Here is a 25,978-nt window from a genome sequence, read left to right on the forward strand (position 1 = left end):
CTAACAACTTTATGGCAGCGCGTTCGTTTCCATGACAACTTGTTCACCTAAGGGTAGCCAGCAGAGTCAAACCGAACCGATTCGCGAACTAACAATACAGTACACTCGCGGAAGTGGGTGAGTACTGAAACGTCACCAGCTATAACTTTAGTTTCAAAATTTCTGAAAAACGACATATACACAACTAAAAACCATCACTGGAGCATGTTAAAGAGCTTATTTTAACTTTTCAGGCACTACGTTTACAGTATGTTTAAGAACTGGGGGACGTGGCTCGGAATAGAAAACGAAAATGCCGAAGTTAAACAAGAAACCGAGTCTGTTGTTGATGCTGAAGAAGACACGAACTGTGGAGTAAATAAACCTGCGGATGAAAGGGAGCAGACCAGTGCTGCCGAGAAAGATGATCAACTTCTCCAGAAAGCTAAGGGTCTCGGTGGTAAGTTTGATAAAGTTAATAGACTTTGATGTAGCAGTAATGTTGACTGTCGCGTCAAGTCACCGTTAATTCTTAGCACATTTAAACCAGCAGCCAGGGCTACACTTAACGATTATTTTTACTGTTGATTAATCTGTGGATTTTTTCTCTCCATCAGTTAGTTATTTGGTTTGTAAAATGTCAGAAAAAGCTTGAAAATGTCGATCAGTGTTGTTCAAAGCCGAAGATAATGTTCTCAAACATTGTCTTGTTTTGTCATAGAGGTGGAAACAAATCAGAAAATGTTCCCTTTTAAGAAGCTTGAATCAGAGATTTTTTTTTACTTTTTTCTCTAAAAAAATGCTCAAACCAAATATTTTCTGCTTTCAAAATAGTTGGCGATTAACAGTTGACAACAAATGATTAATTGTTGCAATTTTAATTAAGTTAGAGTGCTTTCTCTCCATAATACTATATACTCCAACAAATTACCAGACTTAAAAAAAAAAAAACATTCATAACATGCAAAATCATGAATGGAAAATTTGAAGATTTCTTATGTGCAAGCGTATTAGAGACGGTGGAAAGGGAGAAACTCTCTTTTAACAAGAAAAGGCCTCCAGTGAAACTAGACTCACAGAGGTCAGTCATCTGTCTTGACCTGCAGAAAGCAAAAGAGTAACTGATTAATACAAAACAGCAGGACGATAAAAGAAGCGAAAAGTGGACATGACTAAGAAACTAATTTTGGTTTGAAATTGCCAGTGGTGAGACAGAATTTGATGAGGAACAGGAGACCAAAGACGCCTTGTCGCCTTTGATTTTGAGTGGATACATGTGCTACACATGGTTAGTTCCATCTGAGATCCATGTAAGCTCAGTATTGCTGAATTGACTGGTTTCTTTGCAGGTTACATATATAATTTCGCCAGCAGTGCCTCAAAGAAACTGTCTGAATCCGTTGTTGAAACAGCACAAACCTTGAAGAAAAGTGTGGAGGAGGGAAAGATTAATGGAATCATTGATAAGGTAAAGAGCTTTGCTGTCCGTAATTTGAATTATTTCTGCTCCTTCGGTGTACTAAGTACTATTTGAATAAATGTTTTCTTTCCTCAGACCATTTTAGGTGATTTCCAGAAAGAACAAGAAAGATTTGTTCAGGAGCAAAAGGCCAAAAAGTCTGGTAAGTACTTCTGTATTCTGTAGATCTTTTCTGTTTAGATTTGAAGTCCCTCTCTGGTCATTGATTAAAACTCTTAAAACTCATCTCTTTGTATCAGAGTTACATATTTAGAATTTTTTTCCATGAAAAAAAAAAGACTTTCTACCTTAAATGGCTTAGATATAAGTTTACACCGTGATGTCCTTTAGAATATGCAGAATTAACTACCCCTCTTAGCTTGAGCTCAGCTAGGACTCTGCTCACTGTAACACTGCAAAACTACTCAACACAACAGCAAGTTGGAGTAAATCAGCCATACATGTTTGAAACCGGAAACTAACCTGATCTGGAGAAGAATGATGATACAGAAAGCCCCATCCACATTTTCACTGAAGGGTGTCTTTAAATTGGTTATTTCACTTTCAAAGCAAACATGTACTCAGTCAAAACTTCATAACATGTAAGTGCATTTACTTTGCAGTAACTACAGGCCAGTTTTCTTTGTCCCTAGGTGCTGCTGTGCCACCGTGGGTAGGTTATAATGAAGAGGAAACCACACAGCAACAGATTTTAGCTCTCTCAGCTGTGAGTATCCATATAAAACATCTCTTTTTGTATAGAAAAATAGTCAAATTGTGTATCTCTATGACGCCAGAACAAATAGAACTTCATTGTGTGGTTTCATTTGACGGCAGGACAAAAGAAATTTTCTGCGAGACCCTCCTGCTGGGGTGCAATTTCACTTTGACTTTGAGCAAATGTATCCAGTCGCCATGGTGATGCTGGAGGAAGATGAGCTCCTCAGGAAGATGCGCTTCCATCTGGTCCCCAAACAGTGAGAACATTTCACTTACATATTACCTTTGTTGTTTTCATCATATTCACCCTTGCATAGGAGTGTGTTTAATAAAGCAAAGATGATATAGTTGCCTTTCACAGTGATGACTAAGTTGCTCCTCTGTGGGGTTCTTTTTAGGGTGAAGGAGGAAGCCTTCTGGAAGAATTACTTCTACCGTGTGTCCTTGATCAAGCAGTCAGCTCAGCTCACAGCTCTTGCAGCTCAACAGGCTGCCGAGCGGAGAGACATGGAGAAAACTAGCCCCAGTCATGAGGAGCTTCATCATATAGGTACAAGAGTTTTGTTTTCTATTTATAGCTTCTCCTACAAAATGTTGATGAGACAAAAGAACAGTAGTAAACCAAAACGTGAGTTAACCTTTTTAAACATAGCATTTTAGATTGGGTTTTGTCACATAATCTACATAAAATTGAATAATAAAAACAGCAGTAGGTAAAATAGAATATGGGTTAGTTTGAACTTGGTAATACTGTTGTGATATGATTTCAAAAAATTGTTTCAGCAGATGTAGTTAAACGGAAATCTCCCCCAGCCATCCACAGAACTAAACCAAAGTCAAGTGAGGTAAGCCACCTGTTTTCAAAGTATATGCAGAAAAAAATCCTTCTAAAATGATGATTGGACTCAGATGAGCTTGACTAAGACGACCTTCTGTTTGTGTTACGAAAGGATGAAGAAGAGATTTCCACCAGTCCACCCGTGTCTGAATTTGTAAGCGATGCCTTTGACTCATGCAAGATAAACGAGGCCGACCTGCGCAAAGAAATGGAACAGCTGGTCCTGGACAAGAGGGAACATCCAACCCCACAGGAGGGTCAGTCTTTTCCTTAAATTGGGTTAGTGCATATTTGTAGAGCTGCTTGCCAGAGTTTAATAGGTGATTCACTGTTGCTTTTTTTTTTTTCTTCAGAGGAGACTGCAGACTGGGAGCGAGAGCTGCAGGAGGAGCTTCAGGAGTACGACGTGTTGGCTGATAATGACAACCGAGATGACAACTGGGACAGAGAGATTGAAGAGATGCTGAAGGAGGACAGTTAGAGCAACTACAAAGACACCTACAACTTAAACTGTTTGAAGGACACCTTTCAGATCAGAAACTATGTAATGATTTACTACAGCATTGGTCCTCACTGAATTTCGGCTGAATTTCAATAACATTTCGGTGTCCAATTAACATGGCCTGAGTAGTTTTACAGGTAAATAGCGGAGAAAAAAATGTCCTGGATCTCAGGTTTATAATGTGATACTGTGAGAAGCTTTCACAAAAGACTGAAAATTTGCCCAGGCATGTAAAAGATAACTGTAAATACTAGAAGTACTGTAAGGCTAAAGAGTCAAACTGACTCTGCAATATTTGTTACACACCAATATCTATGTAAAGTTTGCTACCATGAGCCACCATAAGGAAAGGATAAAGGAAAATTTGAGCGTGAAACATTTAATTTCCTGCGTTCTCAAGAAATTTTATGCACCAACTTGTACCTTTTCTGCTCCAATTTATGGTGAAAACTTTTCTATTTATGTAAAGAAAAAGTGTATTCAGTAGATGACTGAACATATGTTTTTATGATCCAATGCATCGTCTTCTCTGTGCCGCTCCAAACAAGCATTCTTCCTCCTATTTACCCAACATTTTGTGTTCATACTTATAAAAACTGCAGTTTATGTTGTCACATTTTATTAAACATTAACTTTATTATTACATCCGGTGTATTTTATTTTTCTCTCATGCGCATCAGTCTTGCTTTTACTCATCTTAATCCAGTAAAACTCTTCAGCTGAATCCTTATTTGACCGGCGCAGAATGAATGAGAGGAAACAAGCTGTTGGTGACAGTCTCTCTGCCCCTGGAGTGCTCTTTATTGCTGAACTCAACAAGAAAACACGACCTTCCTCTTACGTCCATTGCAGATGCTGATAACAGTAAACACAAATCCAGTAATGTAATACACAGGTTCTGCTGCACTCATGCTGTAGCTACTGTATAATTCACTAAATACACAGTATAGAATAGATTCTATCAGTCACACCTGTTGAGATAGAGTAAACTATACACAGTCAAGTATACATGAAAATGCTCATCTGAAGTTATAGAAAAGATTTAAATACTTCAACATGTAAAACGGTTATGATATATAGAAGAAGTTGCAAAATGGAAAATGTGAATATCATTCAAACATACAGTGCAAGAAAACATAAAATACAGATTTAATGTGAGTTTATCTATTTGTACAGTCCTGTGTCCAAGGCATTTAATGTGTATATAAGTGGAAAGTTTTTTTTCACCTTAGTGGCTGTAAATGACCGTTTTGGGACATTAAAAAAATCTTAATACTCTTCAAGGGTTCATGACACTATTGCTATTTTTATTTTATGGTCACTTTTTTTTCCAGTCACAGTAGTGAATAGGTAGTTTACATGCTGTACAGTGTGTCACAGGTGGCTTCACAGGCCAGAGAGTCTATGCGATTTTCCACTGAATAACTAGCAGTGTGGGATAGACAGTGAAACGGCTGTGACAGAGCAGTTTTCAACCAGTTTTATAGTGAATGAAATGTTGCGTAAAGTGGTCGAGCTGTAACAGGTGAAACAACATGGCAGTAGGGAGATGTCCCTCAAGCAGTCTTCATCAAAACAGATAAAATAAGTGAAAACATCTGTAAACAGTGTGGAAAATGGGGGAATTCCCAAGCTCAGATGGTCATTGTTCTGCATGATTAGCATAGATTTGCTACTTAATACTGTTTCTTAGAGTGTAGAAAAAGAGGGAAACTGGGATTAATTGTTTAAACCCCCCATTTTATTCATCTCTAATTTTTCAAATCAAACTAAATTACATATAAATGTAAGATTAAAGCTCTAATAATCAGTGCTTTGATATGAGCAGAGAGTAACTGAGAGTAACTCAACATTCTGTAGATCTTAGCCTTATTTAGCTTTTGGTTTTGATTTAAATGCCATAAATTTACTGTATAGTTGCTACTCTCACTGTTCCCATTTTCTAACAGCGATATTCATGAACAAACTGTGATGAACTCTGTAACAAAGATCAAATGATTACTGGCCAGGTCAATTACCATGTGCGATATTAAGCATTTTTTCAAACATCTCTTTAAAACAAAAATTCAATTCCAAATAGAATAAATTAAGTTAAAAATGTGCTGTATTCGCCTCTCTATCTGCAGTTACCAGTCTGTGATCTTGAACACTATTTGACTGGTTATGCGTCATGGGCAAAATCCTATAAAGTATGAAAACTAAATATTGAAAAGTTCTGTTATAATTTAACATTTTAAACGTAAAAAACAAAGCATTCCAACAAAGTTTTGTGTTGGAGTGTGCATTATTTAAAATTTTGACACCAGGTATTTGACTTCTACTGCAAATGTATATCATTCTAAATACTGGTCTCCTCGATTATTATTAATCTGTTCTGGTATCAGCCCTGAAACACCATATAGTATTCCTACTTTGTATGCAACTAAGCATTGTGGCAGATTTAGGCCCAGTCCACTCGTACATGTCACAAAAACCTTTGTTCACATGAAAATGCAACAAGCACAACTGAAGCCCTGCAAAGAGCATTGAACAAGCGCAATGTGGCGCTATACCTGTAAACCTAAAGCCATGGTGGCCAATCAGAAGGCTGTAAAAAGTGGTCCAACAACGGTGCATTGAGGATCACATTTGTAGACTGCTTCTGTTCCCTCATATATTGGAAGAACAACTGTACAATTATGTGTAAACATTAAAAAGTCACGTTAGCAAGGTTAGTACCAGCAATAATTTGGCCACATGCACCTCTGAACAAAATCGTACAGAATCTGTATTGTAAACAAAGTAGCTCAAACTCCAAAACATCCGAAAGTCCCTTCCTGCATGTAAACACTGCCAACAGAATTTCTAAAATCCTAATGCTGAAAGAAGTTTTTCAAAAGCTCCCTTTTGATGTGTGTTTTCATGTGGATGAAAGGACAAAACACATAAAAAAAACAAAACAGTTTTAAATAAAATATGTGTACAAGTGGACAAGGCCACAAACAAAGCTAAAAAAGACAAAGAGCTTGTATCATGTTTCATTTGAATTTGAGGGGAATTTTAAATTTGTTATTTCACTGCATCAATTTATGCTCAAAATGTATTTAAGTGAAAGAAGACACAAATTAATTAAACAGTCTTCTGCTTCTGATATGTCTTTATCAGGGAGAACAATGGGGATTTATACCCTGAAATCTATGCCCACGGTTCCTATCTACATGATTCTGACAGGATGAAAATGTTTGACACCTGCCATTCTGCAACCTTGAGCCCAAAAATAGATCATTTCAGCTTCAAGTTAAATAGTCCTGTGTCCTAGCTTGAGTATTTACATAATGATTATTTCCCTCAAGTGACATCAGTTTTTTGTTACAGCTTTTGTCAAGTGAAATGTTTTCATAAAATAAATAAAAGAGAATCACAGTAGTAAACATGAAGAAAAACATTCTTGCACATAAATAAAATCATATCAGTGTATTTACCTGCTACATCGCAGTGGCATGCAAGTGCTTCTCTTATGCATTATTAATATATTCTCTCTTTTCAGATATGGACATCAATCAGTGATTAAGGCATTCAACATTGAGTGGGATCTGCCATTAGAAACTAATAGACCAAACAGTCAGACTATATAAGTGGTAATGGCCTGTAAACTGAGAGAATCCTCATTTTAAAAAAATAAAAAACATTTAGAGTTTTGAAGCCGCTGCAGCGTCAAGTTAAACTGCAGTGATGCATTACAGTGTAAGTACAGTGGGTACATAATAAATGACAAAAAAGTTCCACGATGCAGTGTGTTAAAGAAACACATGTGAGACGAAACAACTCTTTGGTTCTGTTAATGTAATACTTTTGACTTCCCTTTGTGATATAATATAGCCTATTCTCTAGGTTAGAATGACACATTTGAGATATAGAACTTTGCTTCACAGAATAAAGTGATCACATCAGCTTTGGTCAAATCAAAATCAAGCAGAAATCCACTCAGTACAGCTTCTGGGTGCAGACTGGAAAGCAACATAAAGTTTAACCCTTGTGTCGTCCTGCGGGCCAAAATTGACCTGTTTTAGAGTTTGAAAATGTGGGAAAACAATATATATTTTCACAGTGAAACTTCTGATGTCCACATTTTCAACATTTTTGGGAAATCTTTGAACATTTTTTGGTGGAAAAAAAGAAATGTTAAAAATGTTTCTTAAGAACATTCACAAAAAAAATCAACCAAAATCCAGCGAATTTCGCTGGATTTTGGTTGATTTTTTTGTGAATGTTCTTAAGAAAATATTAGAAGTTTTACTGATATATATGTAGTCACTTTAGATATTTGTAGGATTTTTTTTTTGGAAGATTTTTACTCATTTTTTGAAAATATTTTCTTGTCAAATTTGAGGGATTTTTTAAAAACAAAATTTTTAAGGGAAACTTTTAAGGAATTATTGGAATTTTCTTCCAGAAGGTTTTGCAAATTTCCAGAAATTTGGGGAATTTTTTTGCGGAATTTTTGGATTTTTTTCAGACAAGGAAACAATATTTTTGTTGCCCATAAATGAAGACAACAGGAGGGTTAATTATGCTGCATTTCTGTTTGTCAACAAATGAATAACTCAGCAGGAAATACACAAGCAGTGCTACATTGTCTTTTAAAAAAGTAGAAAAAAGAACTGTGGAACATACAGTGGTGGAAAGACGTTTTCGAACACCCCATACATTTGCATGTATATTGCATTAAGAATCACTCCTAGGTCTTAAAGTGTGATTTCTTTTAGTACAATCACTGCCATAATACTAAACAAATCCTAAAAAAGCCATTAAAAACTTAAATTTGACTGGTTCCATAAAAATAAGAAATTTTGAGTATTTGGTTATTTGGTAGAATTTAATTTTTCCACAAATATTTCCTGATAATATTTGAGATTGTGTAAAATTTTAAGGGTGTCTCAAAACTTTTTTCCACCACAGCAGGCGAACAGGAAAACCATGTCGGGGTGTGTGTGTGTGTGTGTGTGGTGTGTGTGCGCGTGCTCAGAGGTGAATGTGAGTGGTTATCAGCTACGTACAGCACAGTAGCTGGCAGATGATGGAGTGTGTGGCGAGTGGATGCTGATGAGGACAATGTTTATGTCAGTCCAATTTCCTCCAGAACGCTGCGAGGGGTCTCTGCTTCCTGCGGAGGGAGAGAAGAAGCTCAGCTCCAGTGAAGCGCTCAGTGAGACACAAACACAGCTCATTAAACAGTGTGGCAGCCCCACTTATCTGCTTTAATGTTGGGATGTTTTAAAGACATGACAACCATTCAGTTCACACCCCACATTCTGAATCTGTGCTTTTGGGTTTGGTGGTGCACGAGCAACACTGATCCGTATTATCGATGTTAACACCGAATTAAATTTCGTACACGTGAAGTGAAAGAGTTGACTTGTAGTTCAGTTCACCCTCTAAATTCGAATTTATCCTTGAGGCCTGACAAATATCATAACATTTGCAAAGCCACCATTTCATTCATTTTAAAGTTGTCATTGTTTAGCTCTTCTTCTTCTCTGTGTTTGTGAGTGCATCACTGTGCTGTTTTGTTGTTTTTGTTACTGCAAAATCATAGGCTGCACATAAATTAAGGAGGTAGTGACTATGACAGCAGCCAGTGGTTTGTGAACTAATGTTTTGAAGCCTCAAATGACATTTTGGCCATCTTGGTATCACAGCAAGTTGTCACAATCACCATGTAGCCACGCCCTAAAGGATGTTCTGCTTTATCATCTATTTTACTCTAAATTGGTCTATATTTTAGTAAATATGTTGTTTTGAAGGAGACTTGAAACTAGCCATTAAAGCCATTAGAATTTTTTTTGAGTAATGTAATAAATCAAGCAAGAAATAGGGTCGCTGTCTTGTAGGCTTTTACACAAATGGGATTCCTTTTGCTGGCTGTTAGAAATAATGCAGGTTAATGTCACTTCCACGTCGGCTCCTATTTTTTAGACCCAGAAGCTATGGATGTGTTCAAATATCTTTACTACCAGATAGATTTATTGCGTCCCCATACACTATGTCAAATGTAACATGCAAGAAATACACGGATGTCCTTGCAAGCCACCATGCTTCTCTAGCCATTCTGACCTGCAATTCTCTGAGCGGCATCTCCGCAAGTATAAATAAGTTTGAGCCACCAAGAGTACATTACAGACTGCAAAAGTAAAAGCTTAAAATGCAGTAGTATGTCTATGTAGTGTGTTGCAACTGTATGCATACTACATGAAATAGTACATATTTTGTGAGGGAAGCTTCAGTACACACTTTCAGTAAAAGGAAAAAGTATTAACAACTGACGGCATCAGTGTATATAGCCTTGCACCTGTCCTTGTAAAATTTAAACACAACTGGAGCTCAACTCTTTAAAACAACAACACTGCAAGCAGCGGCTCAGAAATGAAGCAAACTCATAAGTGCAAAAACCGCAGTTCCCTAAATGGCCACATGGGGCTGGCACTAAAAGCCAGTCAGTCTCATAGACAGCCATGTTAAAATGTCTAACTTTACAGCACAAATAAACATGTTCACTGCCTGGAACAAAAACAGTTTGGGCCTCTACAGCTAACTTTCCTATTCATGGCAACTATATACAACTAAATTGTATTAAGGCTTAAGATTCTGCATAATTAAGCATGGCTGTTTTGCGGGACGGAAGACCCAGAGATGTTTAAATGCTCTGCCTCAAGCTCCACTCCTCCACCTTCTTGCTAATTTTTGGATTAGCCGGGAGTTGGGTGAGCACTGCCAAGATGGCAACAGCTGGAGCCGTCACACTGAGCTTCAAAACTGCTGTTCAGGAAACATATGGTTGATTATATAGATGCGTTCATCCATTTTTATATACAGTCCATGAGCATATTTAGTTGTCACAAGTTCCACAGTGGAGCTGCACTAATAGTTTTACATTAAATCAAATCAATACATTAGTGAGCAACACTCAGCTTTGTAATTCACTTCTCTATGCTAATATTTAAGAATCTGATACACAAATGGTTGGAAAAGTTGCATTACTCTGCATTTATAATATCAATATGTGCACATACTTGCAAAAAAATTAACACAAGATAAAAGACAGAAGAGCTCAAGCAGCTGGTCTACCATTTATCTGATGCATATTTACTTTTCTATGCAGGTTGTACATAACTAAATGTGTCACTTTAATTGTGGATGACAACACAGGAAATCATTAGAGGTGGTGGTTTGTAGCAGAAAAATAGAGAAACACTTACTTTGGCATCCTAAAACAAGGTTCAGCACAAAGTAAAGAGAGGAATTTCATCAGAGCAGTGAGACAGAAATATTGCTTTTTACTGAGAAAAAAACACACTTCTACGCAGTGACTTCGTTTTCAGTGCAAAATGTTCAACCCAGACCTTGAAACATCAACTATGCATTATTCATCAATTATAGACTTCTCACTCATGGGGAATACTTTGTTGGAACGATGAATCCCTTGTCACCTATTATGTAGGCTAAACATCTGCAAAGCAAATGGAGCTTAGCACAATTCAGTCTGTTTCTGGCACAGGAGAACAAAGCGGTTGCAAAACATTACTGAATATCAGCTTGGATGTCAGAAGGTGAAACATGGAGGGAAACACGATAAACTCAGAGAACTACAAGTAACATAAAAGAAAGACACCAGCGTGCTTCACTGACAAAGAATCATAAAACAATTTATTTAATATCTACTGTACACATTGATGAAAGTGTCACTCAATTTATTATTTATAATAGTCTAATATTGCAATTTGTCTTCATTAGTAGGACACAGATAAACAATGACAGATCATATAAAACATTTTTAGTGCTTAATCAGTGTGAATTTTTATTATAGATAAATAACTCCTAAGGCTAATTAAGTGTTTTTAAATGTGCATTATCATCTATAGAAAGTTAAAAGAACATTTAAGCCCTTTTCAGACACAGGACAAGTAGCATTGCTGCTTCAGACAGTTAAAGTGACAGCATTTTGTCAGTCAGACATTGGTCACTTTTACGTTAGAAGTTCCTCACGGCTTCATATCCACCACAAGGATGCAATACTTCATAGCTCTGCAAGATTGGACTTCAAGGTTCAAGGTGTGACTGATAAACAAAAGACTAAACCCAAACCAAAGGCAAATTTATCACCATGGAGAACAGGGTCGTCACGATCTAATGGCAACACACAGAGCCATAGTCTAAACAGTTTAATGATTTGTTAGACAGCGACTAAGTCCAATCTGTTTACTAAAGTCAAAATGTCAAGCTTCTTCATATTACAGAGATTGTTCTTCACCACAGTCTCACAGCAGAAATATTTGTGGCAGTACCCTAATTACAGTGTGCATGGATGCGTCCCTATGATGATATATAATCTAGAGCGTGATCTCACTCATCATTAACCATCAAAACCACATTGCTCATCCTATCTGCATGTCTATCTGTTAATGTGACTGCATGCAGTTTGGACTTATGCCATTTTGAAGGTTACATGTAAATACTATTGGGTTCAACCTAGTCTGACTCACGGGATGCAAACTTTAGGTATAAGCCTATCATTTACATTGCAATTCTTACGTGGCTGTCTCCTCCCCTTCCATTATCTGACAGTTCTCTTAGCGATGGGAAACAACTACAACAACCTCCTGGCAGCCTGTAAGTTTTGCCAAGATTTTAGATTATTCAATAAAGCAGCTCTGCTTGTTTCTTTCAGTGAATTAACCATTTTAATGATGGTGCTCGCCTTCCTGTGTGCAAATGTTTCATCTAAATAATCTCCTCATCACTATTTTGCAGGGGCACCATTGCTGCATCCTGGGCTAAGCACTGCCCAAGACAATTATGATTCCTTTGGAGGTACACATAATACCCAGTGCTTTTGTCCACTGTTGCAGAGTGATAATTATGTCCAGCCAAACCACTCTCCAGTGCTAACACAGCACTGTGGAGGATGGTCTGGACACGCAAGACAAGGTCCAATCCATAGACTGTATAATAAAGAAGTGACTTTCTTATACAGGCGATGGTCCGACCTAGAAAGATTGCCGTCACCACTTTAACAGAAAAGTGAGCATGGTGCTCACATTCAGATACTGTCAGATTAACGTAAAAGAGCGGATGTCTGAAAGGGGCTTTAGTGAATCAGTGCAAAGTGCAATACTTCTTTAGCATAATCCTACTAATACCACTTACCTTGAGAGTGGGCTCCATTCTATGTATTTAAATAATCACAACTATAAATAATTTCAAAGATTTAAAAATAACATCTCAGCTCAGTAGTAGACAGAGACTTAAAAACTGTTCGGTCTTCTAGTGTGTGCTATAGTCTGAATACAGGTTTGTTTTGATTTTTATACCCAAAACAACTCCTAGAAATCACAAGGAGAACACCTCAAAGTCAAATACATATGATGCAAAGTGAAAAGATACAAACAAAAATCAAAAATAGATGTGATAAAGGAACAGATAACACACAATTTCTATTGCAATCACTTCCCACTCATGGCTGACATAAATTGAATTCAGACAAAACATGACCCGTGAGGCAACCAATAAAAACATAAACGATAAAACCAATGGGATGAACACCTTTTGGGCATGAGAGTAACTTAAGTGTGAAGGTCATGAGTCTGGTATCTGTGTTTAAGTAGAATTCACATAATCATATTCTGTGACCTGGCCTTCAGGTGTTTATTTTAAAATTTTGTGTTGAAACTTAAAATACTTGTCCCTTAAAGGTATATTGCAAACTTAAACACAGTCAGACACACTTGTGCATCTGTACTATAACGTCTGCAACAGGGGGCAGACTTTCTCCACATACTGAGCGGCAATAGCACAGATGGCCATAAAAAGGGGGAGGATATCGTGAACATCGATCATGAAGAAATAATGATGAGACCTATGAACTCGGGTTTCAATCATTTGTCATACTGATCCAACAGTGTGCAGATTTTCATTAAACCACAAATTTCAAACATCAAGTTTCACTTTTGACTTTGAAAAAATTCTCAAACAGAGTAAGCAATTCTGAGCTGACATTCCACCTACTAGATTTCTTACTGAGCCTTAAACTACGAGACAAAGGCCAAGAGAAAGAATAAGTGGCTCTTGAATTTAAACTATATGGGTCTTTTTCCTTTTTGTTTTACTTTTGGGTCTTGATAGCACATGATGCAAAGTTGCAGCATTACAGTGATAATAATAGAGAGATGTTCAAATGTTCAGTGGCTCAATGACAGGCATGTAACAATATATCACCACAAAACATGTAGTGACTCAATAAACACATTGGTGATGTTGAAAAGTTACATTTTCATTCCAAAGTAGCAGAAGATTGACTGCTACTGGAACAATGTCTAATCCAGCCTAATCGTCATTATTTACTTTCATTTGTGGTAGCTTTAGATTTACTGTTGATATTGTGAATAGTGTATATCATGACTGTCATGTTGAAAATACTGTTACATCATCCAACCAATGGCAATGTCAGGTGCTCGGAGGACAGAAAGAAAGGTGCCAGGCACTGAGGAGCTCAGCATGCAGGGTGGCTAGCAGCAGCAGCAGCAGCAGCAGCAGCAGCAGCAGCAGCAGCAGCAGCGATGGCAGCCAATCAGTACACAGGCACATTAAAGTACTCATGACGGGGCTGAGGGGAGAGAAATGCACACAGCTTAGAAAACAAGACGGCTCTGAGTCGAAACAGCCTCCTCATTCACACACAGTTCACCCACAGGACATGCAGGAGACAGAGCAGCTGGCAAGAGGCTTTCTTTCAAACACAAACTACTGTCACCCCTGCTTCCTCTTTTTCTACTAAAGGAATAGTCTGGCAAATGTTTGCTTATTCACGTTAATCTGGGGTTAAGTAAAAAGACAGATTACACTTTTATGTTTGGCTTAGCTTCATTTAAAGACTGGAAATAGATAGCCTGAACAGTAAGCTTATCTTAATTTAGAAAAGGTGCCCACATGTCTGACTTACCTCAGTAACCGTGTTTCCATACAGTTGTCAAACAAATTTTAAGCAAACTTTTGAAATTTTGCAATTTTAAAACGCAAACTAGTAGATGAAGCCCTACAACAAAACCAGCTACAAAACCTCGATGATGCAGAGGAAACAAACAAAGCTTTGGCCATTTATGAAAGAAAAATGGAGATAAGCCTTCAGGAATTGTTTTTAATTGGGCAAGTTGCAATTACTCTTTCATGTCAGCTGGTATTTCTCCTATTTTAAGCTCTACAGCTATGAACGCAATGAAAGAGGTAGAAATAGTTGATCAGTCATGTGTAATAAATATTCACTACATCAGAATGCATTCAAAAAAGGTGTTTCTATCTTATGTTATGCACATGAACTCTTTTTCAATAAAGTGATAAAGATTTTTTGCAAAATTAGGCACATTTTTAATATTTTTTCCATTTCAGGTAACTTTTTCTAATGCAATACTTCAAAATATACATTGTAGAAACACGGTTAGTGAGGGAAAAAATAGCAAAATACCCCACGTGAAATGTTCATTTTGTGAGTATAAACGCTTTTAAACAGTTTAAACAGTGTGTTTAACCTAAACTGCAATCACATAAACAACTTGGTAGTGGACAGAGCCAACGAGACGTTAACACACAAATGGAGAACAAAGACACACTGAGACAGACTTTGGTTTCCGATACAAACACGTATTGTCAGCTGTACTATTAACAGGAGACCATGAACGAGACCAGGAGGACCGTTTCAACCAGCAGGAACTGTGCTACACACAGACTGATAAACACAGTAAGACTAGAGGGCTCTAAATCCACAGACACAAAGTATTCACCTTCGCAGGCCTAATTCTGGAAAAGACCAGAGGACTCAGAGGCCATATTTGGGACCATCACACCTGTGAGGCAAACATTATTTTTTTTCATAAAGGACAAAGACAAACAGAATAATGCACTGCTGGCCACTTTGGATTGAGTCTAAGTGTCTCAGAAACCTACGACGCTACACATCTATTGCAAGAGCTGAGGGAGCAGGAGATTAACGGTGCACCACCACAATAACTGGGCCCTTTTCACGGGGACGTCTCTACTCAATTTATCTCTGATGTCTCCCGTGAAGAGCTGAGCTGAGCTGAAATCTTCTGAGGCATCATTATTCCAAAAGAAGATCTGCTTGCTGGCACCAAAGTAATGGCCAGCTCCTGAAAAATATTTCATTAAAGGCTTATTAAAATAGCTCCCACCAAATCCCCTGTGGTATGTTTTCCACTTAATTACTGCACTGTGGTCCTAATTCCAAACGAGCCCCTGCATCGTTTTACCCTGCAGCTATTTGTATCCACTAACCTATGTGCACATTATGTTTACATTTTGAGATTATCAGTGAATTTTCTTTCTTTTTTATCATCTTCTGCACCAACATTACACTGGGGTGTTTTTAAAAGTTCCAGCTGAGCAGCCTGATTACTAAATTACACTGTCAAGGAGTTTGTTAACTAAATTGTTTCTCCCTGTGTGACTCAAACCCAAGAAGCATTTTTGAATTTCATCTGATTGCTGTCCTGATTATAAAATAATCACAATGGGAACAGGCAACACAGTAATAACTAATTAATAATGAGCACTTTCCTTTGGCCCATAAACAATGCTTGTTTTCTGGCCGTTTATAATCTTTATGTTTATTATTAATCCATGAAAAGACCAAAAGAAACAATAAACTGATCCAACTAATGGATATTATTGGTACAACTGTGACGATTAATGGATTACTTGAAATATCTTAAAATAATTATTGTGATAATTGATTAGTTGGTATGAGTAATTTAAAAAAAGTTGATATTTCTCTGATTTCAGCTGCTTAAATTTGAATATTTTCTGGTTTCTTTCATCCTCTATACAGTAAACAGAGAATCTTTGGGTTGTGGACAAAAGGCATGTGTTCACGGACCAAACAACTAATTGATTAATCTAAATAAAATTATATAACATCAACAGATTATTTGACAATGAAACACTTCTTACTTGTAGCCGTAGTTATTAGAAACTAAGATGGCATCATTTCCATTTCCAAAAAAAAAAAAAAAAAAAAAGACTTGGTTCATTCATCAGATAAACTTTGTTGAAAACTATACTTTACTGGTCACATTAAAATGAAAACCAGAAAGGCACATCAAAATCTCCAGCCTAAGATTTTCAAACAGAATTATTTAAAATAAGTGACAATGAGAATAATCGTTAATGGCAGTCTTTATGGTCAGTGTAGTCGAAGCCTGGTACACCTGATTCCTCTGTGCCAAAACGACACACATCAAGGAGCCACAATGTTGCACTAGGAATGCATTCTTTTACTACCATGAACACACACCCTGTGATGTGTTTTAAGCCGACCCCACATACACCATTCTGCTACCCCATATAATCTCTAGCACATCAAATGAGTATTAATTCCAACTAAAAATAGTCTCCAGCAGTTGCTCTGTTTATTATAGATTGAGTAACATTTGCTAGAAATTCTATTCTTAAAAAAGAAACTATATATTTATGGCCTGTTATAAAGAATTACAATTTCAGTTGGCACAAATGGAACTTGATCTGAGAGCCACAGATGCGTGATGAAAGTCAGCTTTGTTGGTTTTGGTCTTTACACGGGGTTTACTGAGCAACACCACCTCATCCTTTCTCTGCATTAATTAGAAGATGTACAAAATGGAAATGTTGAGCCGTAAAAGTCTAAAGAATCAATATTAGTATACATAAATGTAAAATACTCTTTTACACACACACACATATATATATATTGTTATTGTTAGTGTTTAGAATCCATTATTCTGAGCAGTTTCATTCAGTGCTGTTAGTAAAACATCAGGGTAGTCTTCACACAGGCAGCACAGCTCTTTCACTTCAAATTACTATTCAAAATTCAAACTGAGTGTAAATCTTTTTTTTTAAATGGAAGTTACATCAATGAAAATGACATAATCAATTCTGATTTTATGCAGTAACTTAAAAAATATCAAAATTTAGGATCATCAACAGCTTTGACCAGATCAGTGTTGGGTTATGCTGCCTGTTAGTGAAACTGAGCGTATTCACACACGTCTGAAACATTCGAGTTTGAGTTCATGCCTGTTATAACCCTCACGTCTGTGTCATGTATGTTTCACTCAGAGTTAAGAGGGAGAAAAACATGCAAGTAGAAGTTCACAGCACGCAGAACTGTAAAACCCATGCTGACTGACTGACTGCACCAGTCTAGTAGTTACCAAAAGCCTGGATGGTAGCATGGATGGACTCAAGGCCCTTTACAAGAGCTCCTCATTTGGCAAACTTCCCCAGTCTTCACTCTGGCTCTATAAATACAGAATTGAGCCAATCAGAGAAATCTTTGTCTCTGCCTCTCAGGGTGAATTGGCACTCTTGATGTTTTCGACTCCACTTCTTTCCAAAGTGGGAAAATCAACTGAATGATTGTAAACAACTACTGTATTTATGCACTTACAAGGAAAACCCCATATTAAGAACTTACCATAAGCCTTTTAGGATCACAGTACAACATGTTCTCTACAGTGTGGCTACCTGATGGTGCTGCTGACCGTAAATCATTGAACAGCTTCACAGTTTGTCCTTGGGGATTATGGACTTGGCTGGGCAGCTGCTGCCTCACAGCTAATGGTGATGGGCCACACATCATTACCGACTATGAGCTAATTTATACTCCAAGTATGGTAACATGAGCAAAACTTTAAAGTGGGTTCAAACTTTAGTGCAACTTTGTTTTGCCTGAATTATGTCTTATTCACCTGAAAGCAGACGTGTCAAACAGTAAGACAGAAGAAGGATATTACATTTATAGTTCAATAGATATTAACCAATTAATTGCCAGGCTAATATTTCCAGTAAATACTGATTTTCTGCAGGGTATTTATATCAGTGCTTTCGTATATTTAATCCCTAATTTTATTATGTTAAAGATACACATTTTAATCACTTAATAGCCATTTTGTGAAGTCTTTTTCTGACAATTTACATAAAGAAATTGTCCCAAAGATATCCAGTGCTGGCTGTTCTCTACAGTTCACATCACTTTCCTCCAGTGGATGTTAATGGGCTGTCAGCAGTGACCTGGTTTCCCTTCTCTGAACTCATTAGCTGTGGCCTTTTGATGCTCTAACTGACTAAATTTTGAGCAAACAAATCCAGTAAAACCCATCAGCCCACTGCCTGCCTGCCCGATTAGATCTACATTATACTAGACCCCTTTGTAACACCAAACACAGTGTGCATTTTACTGATTTCATGTATATTCAACAATAACAACTGCTCTTACAAGCTCATACTGACAAATTATTTTGACAGTTTGTTTTTCATTCCCTACAGAGATTTAATATAATCACATTCATTCTCTGCTGTTACGTTTCACATTAATTCCATGACTGCAAGGTTAAGGTATGTGACATGTTTACGCTTTTAGTTTTGATGTATGACATTAATGAACTGAAATGACAAGTGAACCAGTGTGATCAGGGTTAGTTAGTGCTCTGCTTACTGTACTTAGAATCAAAATTATACTTGCTGGGACACTGTGGTTTAGCTGCTGTCATTATGCTCCCTCTAAATGAAATGCTTCTCTAGAACACTTGTGTCCGTGTGGTCTCAGCAGTGCAGACAATGAAGCTTTGTTTCTGGGCTGCAACCTGAACTCTGCTCACTTGCGACCATAAAACCAGGTCTGAAGAAAGTGTGAAATCACAGAGCACAGAATTACTCTTACATAATACTCTTAGATCTTTACCACATGTGTATTTGGATGATATTAAAAAGTAAATATTCTCTGCTAATGCAAACTACTGCATGTTAGGCTTTACCTCTAGAATCAAGCTACTTTATGTAAATATGCCGCTGATGAAGATTTACAGGTTAGTGCTTACGATTACAGTCACAGTAACAAATCAAGGTTGATTTGATGCAGAAAAAACACACCAGCAACTTTAATATTCACCGTGAGCTCCCAACACTTGAAATATTTCTGTTGCTGGTATGTTGTTTCTGCAGGTGTTTGCATTACGTTGGAGAATCTACAGTCCATCTAAGGCTACTGATCTACAACTACAGCAAGGTTTATTTCACCAACTGTACCTGCAAACAGGCGCATCTGAAAGTCTATATTCTGCAGATCACAACAGTAAAGAAATACACAGGCAAAGAGAGAGAGATGTGTCAGCTGAAAATCAAGGGTAAGATCAAGCAAATCTAAATGCAAGACTCTTTAAGCACAGTGAAAAGAAAATCACAAGAAATATACGGATTTGCAAAAATGAAGCTGCACAAATCATCCCAGTACTGTACTCATGCAGCATGAGCTGAAAATTAAAGACAGACGTGGTCATCAGGAATCCGACACTGACCAGTGTGAGAAAATGTGTGAGAAAGAGAGACCATGTAGAACAAGAAGTCCCAAGTCAACCCCCTCTTTGCTTCACAGAGATGTAAGGCAATACAGCAGAGCAGGTTCATTCCTGGCTCAGAATGAACCTTTGAAGCACGACAGTAACCATGATCTTCAGACAGAAATCTATGCATTTTCCTGTTGTTCTGACCATTTAATCAACAAAAATGTGTATTATTCTTGAGTAAATGAATACCCAAATAACAAAACTTGCTGCTTAAAAATCTCACTGGGGTCAAAAATTCCTCTACGCAGGAACACACCCTGCACGCTACAACAATTTACCTCAACACTCCCTGTACAAGCTAAAATAACCCTAGTCACAGTTAAGGGTAGCAAGGTCCACCTTTCTTCGAGTGACTGTAAAACATTTATGACTTAATTTGAGCATTGCTCCTTATGTGGAATTAAATACAGTAAGATTCAGCACACGTCACTCTGAGAAGCACAGTCAGTAACTTACACTACTGCTCTGATAACTGCTTAACACATTTATGAACCTTGGGTCAAATGGAAAATATCATGCCAAAGATGGTGTTACGTTCTGAGGGGGAATCTAATTTATGTATACTTTAAGTATTTTTTCCTTTAACTATTTGATATACGGAGCCTAAGAAAGTATTTATCCCACTTGGAAGTTTTCCCTTTTTATTTTTTTCCAACATTAAATGATGGCTAATTTAATTTGGCTTTTTTTTTTGGGGGGGGGGGGGGGGGGGTGTCTGTGTCTGTGTCTCCCATTATCTGAAACTTTCTGACTTCGTGCCTTAGTAGGCCTGCAGAGGTGAGTAGAGCTGGGTGTTCTACTTCTCGTTAGAGCTCTTTTTCATTTGCTGCTCTGCTATATTTGGCACTTTTGATGTGTACAACAAAAAGCTGCACTATCATTGTCTTCCTGAAGAGACCGTCTGAAAATGTGTGCAGTTTGGCAGTTGTTTAAATACCGTCTCCCCCGTTGGTATAAACCTTAAGCGCATCTGATTTCCAGTCTGGTGGGACAGAACTAGTTCTGACAGACCATAATCCAGCACTTTTCGTGTACTTTATGTGTTTCCAGCCATCTCTTTTTATACAATTGTCAAAAAACCCTGAGTGGAGTGGAGAAGTAGGATAGTCAAAAAAAACAGTTCAAATAAAGCAAAGAAACTGAAGCGTAAAATTTAATGTATCACCATAAAGAAGACATACTATGCAGGAAATGGTGAACAAGAAGTATTAAAACATACTTGATGTCATCCCCAGTGACCAAGGTTGTCACAAAAAATAAACAAAACAGAAATCTTAAGAAATATAACTCTAAGTAACTGATTCATCTCTACTTCTACTACACCCCTCTCTGGTCTCAAAAATCAGAAATGTCTGCTGATAATGAAAAGAAAAGCAGATTACAAATGAAAAGAAAGAAACTTACTTAGTAGCATGAAATCTCACTTATCCACAGTGATTTTTATTAAATGTCTTACCTCCTGTAGCAGGTCGGCCTGCTCGATGGCCTTCAGTACATTCTTTTTGGACGTCTCCTGAGCTTCACCTCCCAGCAAGAATTCATCCAGAATGAAGTAGGCCTTCTCAAAGTTGAAGATAATGTCCAGCTCACACACCTGTTGAACAAAAATGGAATAAAACTCATTATGAATTAATGCTACTTTGAATCTAAATCCCCTAAAACTGAGACTTTTGGAGATGTTCTGGACCCTATTTTTGTCTGAAAACTCTGTGATTCTATGCAAGCAGTTGTCGTGCAAGTTAGCAAGCATAAGGTTAACATATTAGTGTGGATGCTGCCAAAGCTCAACAAGTACCCATAACCCACAACAACGACGCAGAACATTTAAGAGTGGCAAGAGACAGGACCAACGCACGCTGCCAAAGTATTTATCCAGCAGCTCCACATATCTGTGGATGATCTCCAGGGTGATGAGCTCATTGTCCTGGTCCTCTATGGCACAGCAGAAGTACAAGCTGGCATATCTGTAACACAAAGACAAGCCAATCAATTTCAACCCAACAGTCCAAATAATTAAAAACAAAAAAACAGGCTTTTAAAAAAGCATCTTTCATTGCAAAAACTGCAGTGTCAGGTAAATGTAAGAGGAGCTGACTGCATTTTTATCACTTAGACGGGATCTTAAAGTGATATACCGTCTCCCACCTCACTGTAAAGGTGCTGAGAGAGCATTTCTCTGTTATTATTAAGGATTGCTGTTTACTGTGTACAGGGTATTCATTTAAAAGCCAGAAGCCGGATGCAGAAGGCTGAATCAGTTAAGCCCCATTCTGCCAGGGTTCTTTATCCCTGATAATCCCAAAGGCACTCCTTAAGCATGTGATGATTGGCTAATAAAGGAGCTGGTCAGTTGATCCCTCGCAAGCAGAGAGGCAGCAGGGCACAGTGGACTGGGCTGCACATTTCACACAGAAAACTCTGGTGCAAGTCTCAGCCTTAACAGAATTGCAGCTTGTTGGATTTGTGTCGCTGGTTTGCCTGATTAATTTGAATTCCTGATTGTTTTGTGATCCACTCCATCCCTGCTTACTGTTTGTGCAAATGAATGCACGATGCAGCCAAGCTCAGGAAACACAAAGGACTCAGTTCAGTTGCTCAGTTGTCTGTGGTTTATAGAAGTGAGGCAGCACTTCTACTGCAACTGACTCACACCAACATGGACGGCAACAGGAAGTTAACAGGTCAAACCTTTTAAAGCAGAGTCATATTCCATGTAGCGGAGGTTCCCAAAATAATATGCATCACTGTGTTGTATGTTTTGCATAATGTTGACTTCTCTCATGACAGAGACCTCAAAGTCTTACTTGATGCCACATAATAAATTTCCAAGTTTAATTTGCAAAAAAATCTAAGCAAATAGATAGTGATAATAGATGCAGCCTCTTGTCTGATCCCAGACTGAATTGGACCAGAGCTACAAGTAATGGACTTGCTGTCAACTACGAGAATTAAAGGTCAACAATTTTTAAAAACAATGAATCAATTCGAGTAATTTTGTAAAACAAAACAAAAAAAATCAAAATTCTCAGATTCCAGCATCTTAAATTCCAATATTGTCTGATTTCTTTACTCCTCTATGCAAGTAAACTGACTATCGTTGGGTTGTGCAAAAAACAGCACACAACCAGAGACTTCAGGAAACACTGCTCGACCGTTTTTTGACATTTTAGATGTAATAATCAGTTAATCGAGAAAATGGTCAATGAAAATAATCACCTTAATTCTTAGACATACCACGATATAGATTCATGAATTTAGGTTGCAAAGGCACCCAGCCTTAGTGTTAGTCCTGATTCAGTGGCAAAATTTCACATTTTATGGGGATCTGCTTTTAATAAGATGCAGCATCTTTAGTTTATCATCTGGTGAAGAAGCTCTGGTCATTTACGCAGGACCAGAACTACAACAGTTCATCAAAAGGCCAACAGAATCACTTAGTCAACAAACAGGAAAATAATTCATTATTTTTCAAGTATATTTGCTATTCAAATGTGAGCATGTGGTGCTTTTGTCACTTTTAATAGAAGCATGATCATATTTTGTTGGAGTCACAGTCAAGCAGATTTGACTCAATCACTTTGAATCTGTGGTAAACAAAAACTGGCATTTTTCTGCATTTTCTGTCGCAAAATGATTCATCAACCCCTTGACATGCTATTCTTCTGACAGACAGGCTGCATGTTGAAATATCAGTTCCTGCACCTTATTAAATCCTCTTACTACAACCGTGTGCCTTTTCAACATACAGCATGTCTTCATGTTACATCCTTTTGTTGCTGCGCCTTATCAAAACCTTAATAATGCGCTCCACATCTCATCTTTCCAGGTCCCTGTTCACTTTTTATATCCTATACGTGTGATTGTACACTATAAACAACCTACACATCAAACAGCAGCCCATGTTATTGTCTTTGATGTATTAAAAACTATTTCCACTCGATGTCCTGTGGCTCAGTTGGGTGTACCAACCATCTATCTGCAAATGTGACCTGACACCTTATTATTCCCATCTCCTCTCTATAGAGAAAAGGATACATATTCTGACCTCTTCAGTACAATCTAAGCACTTTTAAGTGATGCTTTTATGCCTTAGCAGGATGTGAAAAAGCCATCTTTGTTGCCTGCTACAATTTTACATGTATTAAAAACACAAATATGCCCCAAAAAATAAAATGTTAATGCGCTGAAGATGGAACAGGTCAAATTAACATGACTAAATGTAATCCAAGTTTTGACAAAACATTACCAGGAGCTTAAGTTCAGTTTGTTTCTTCCAGTTGTTTGTAGGAGTATTTCCCCTGAGTTTATATCATAAATATTCTAGTCTAATAGTTATTCAACAACAGTAACCTATGTAACCTATGTCTGAACAACAGAGTGCCCTCACTTTAACAGACAGACTGATGATGCAGCAACGTTATATAGCCCATGTCTGAAAAGCGCTTCACGTGACCACTCAACTGTTGCAGGGGGAAAATAAAAAATCAGACACAAATTATTTATCTGTAGAGAGTGAACAAACATCTGGTTGCAAAATCTGTGACTGATCAACAGCTCCAGTGCTGTGTTTGTCTGTCCCCGCTGGGTCACTCGGGTTCACCGATAGTCTGCCTGCTTGTCCGTTGGCACGGCAACAGGATATAATGAGGCAAAATTAATGCTCTTTCTTGTTGTAGTCTGAGTGCAGCCACGATCCCTTTGGTATCACTCTCTCCTGGTTCCCAATGAATGATGTGTCTATGAATTGGCCAGGGAAGTGTGAAAAACAGAAAACACTTTGTTCATAAACAAGTCCAAATTCTACCCACCTCTTATACACAATCTTCAGGTCTCTCCACTCCAGAAAGCTGCACATTTTGGGTTTCCGAGCCAGGACTGTCTGCACCAACTCTCTGGTGATTTTCTTTTTCTCCTTATCAGACAAAGGCACGTACCACTTCTGAAGCCTGAGCTTGCCTTGTCGACTGAATAGAAGCATGAACTGCATCTGAAATGAAGAGATGAAGTTAAAAAAAAAAAACAGAGAGAGAGATGAGAGGACAGAGTGGGCGGTTAAAGACATCCGCAGAAACAGAAAAAAACATCAAAAAGCACTTTTTATATATTGTTGGGTATAGTTGTTCTGATTCTGACAAGTTAAATTGAGGAGATTATTACAGCAGCACGTGGGGTACAAGAACTGCATGACAAACTGAGTTTAATCAGGTCAGTGAGACTTAGAGAATCAATGAACAGGACAACATTTGCCGTAATACTGTAACAGAATACAACAGGACAGTGAGTTGGTGTTTGTGTACTGGCTGCTGCCATGTGTTTGAGACAAACAGCGCACTGTTTAACTTCATGTACAAATTCAGGTTAAACAGTTAAAACATATAACGTGTTTTAACACTGGAACAAATGTCATTTCCACACCCTGTTTAAAAGCCTGTTCTCTTCAGTTAGCTACACCACTTCACCGTTATCAACACAGCCCGACGGAAGTACACCGTTATTCAGCTGTTAGCATGAGCACGTCCTGCCACCGGTTTGCTTCTTGAAAACACAACATGCGCCCAAACGTGTGTGTGTATGTTAAATTAAAGAGAAAATTACACAAGCTCGAAACTACTTACCTTGAATTATTACACTGTTTTCCCCTCTGAAGAAATGAGCCACCCAACGCCGCCCTGAAACACCGACAGTTGACATCGACCTTCCGATTGGTCAGTCGGGGACTCATGACGTTTCTTATTGGCTGATAGGTTTCGACAGTGCCCGCCTTTTCGACGCTTATAACTCAGGAACGTAATCATGATTGGCTGCTTTTGGAAGCAATCAAATCAAACTACCGTCCTTTTAAACTTCATGGGCGGAACTGTTTGAGTCCGTACTTAATGTTTAGGTAGAAGTGGAGAAATAAGTAGTTTTATCACAGCCAGGAATGAAAAATACCTGACTTAAGAACAGACAATCGAGTGATTTACACAGTTTTTGACAACAGACAGGAGTACAAATAATAAAAGTTACATTAAAGATGAAGATTTATATACAATAAATAATACAACACACAT

The 25,978-nt window shown here is 37.8% G+C and overlaps 2 protein-coding genes across 9 annotated transcripts; one reads left to right on the top strand and one right to left on the bottom strand.

Moving 5' to 3' along the window:
• The first annotated feature begins 16 nt into the window (after positions 1–16).
• Positions 17–4,141, top strand: LOC111581781 (synapse-associated protein 1-like). Of its 3 annotated transcripts, none has more exons than XM_023290112.3 (10): positions 17–117; positions 234–439; positions 1,329–1,447; positions 1,535–1,601; positions 2,092–2,165; positions 2,276–2,415; positions 2,557–2,708; positions 2,942–3,003; positions 3,109–3,253; positions 3,350–4,141. In XM_023290112.3, exons 1-10 carry the CDS (start codon positions 32–34, stop codon positions 3,475–3,477), a joined length of 1,179 nt encoding a protein of 392 aa, XP_023145880.3. In that variant the 5' UTR covers positions 17–31; the 3' UTR covers positions 3,478–4,141. The 3 variants fall into 3 exon arrangements, with proteins under 3 accessions (XP_023145880.3, XP_023145881.3, XP_035813083.2); XM_023290113.3 differs by having other exon boundaries at positions 2,945–3,003; XM_035957190.2 differs by lacking the exon at positions 17–117 and having other exon boundaries at positions 124–439.
• Positions 4,142–4,263: 122 nt separating this feature from the next.
• On the bottom strand, positions 4,264–25,639 carry LOC111581783 (AP-1 complex subunit sigma-2). 6 transcript variants are annotated; one of them, XM_023290114.3, is made up of 7 exons: positions 25,541–25,639; positions 24,734–24,912; positions 21,781–21,889; positions 21,382–21,519; positions 19,609–19,639; positions 15,309–15,371; positions 11,155–14,137 (listed from the first exon to the last, which is right to left on the bottom strand). In XM_023290114.3, exons 2-6 carry the CDS (start codon positions 24,910–24,912, stop codon positions 15,319–15,321), a joined length of 510 nt encoding a protein of 169 aa, XP_023145882.1. In that variant the 5' UTR covers positions 25,541–25,639; the 3' UTR covers positions 11,155–14,137; positions 15,309–15,318. The 6 variants fall into 6 exon arrangements, with proteins under 6 accessions (XP_035813087.1, XP_023145884.1, XP_023145882.1 ...); XM_035957194.2 differs by lacking the exons at positions 11,155–14,137; positions 15,309–15,371; positions 19,609–19,639 and adding exons at positions 4,264–8,641; positions 17,736–17,822; XM_023290119.3 differs by lacking the exons at positions 15,309–15,371; positions 19,609–19,639 and adding an exon at positions 17,736–17,822.
• Between the last annotated feature and the right edge of the window lie 339 nt (positions 25,640–25,978).

The sequence above is a fragment of the Amphiprion ocellaris genome, chromosome 2, assembly GCF_022539595.1.
Source record: "Amphiprion ocellaris isolate individual 3 ecotype Okinawa chromosome 2, ASM2253959v1, whole genome shotgun sequence".
Lineage (NCBI taxonomy): Eukaryota > Metazoa > Chordata > Actinopteri > Pomacentridae > Amphiprion > Amphiprion ocellaris.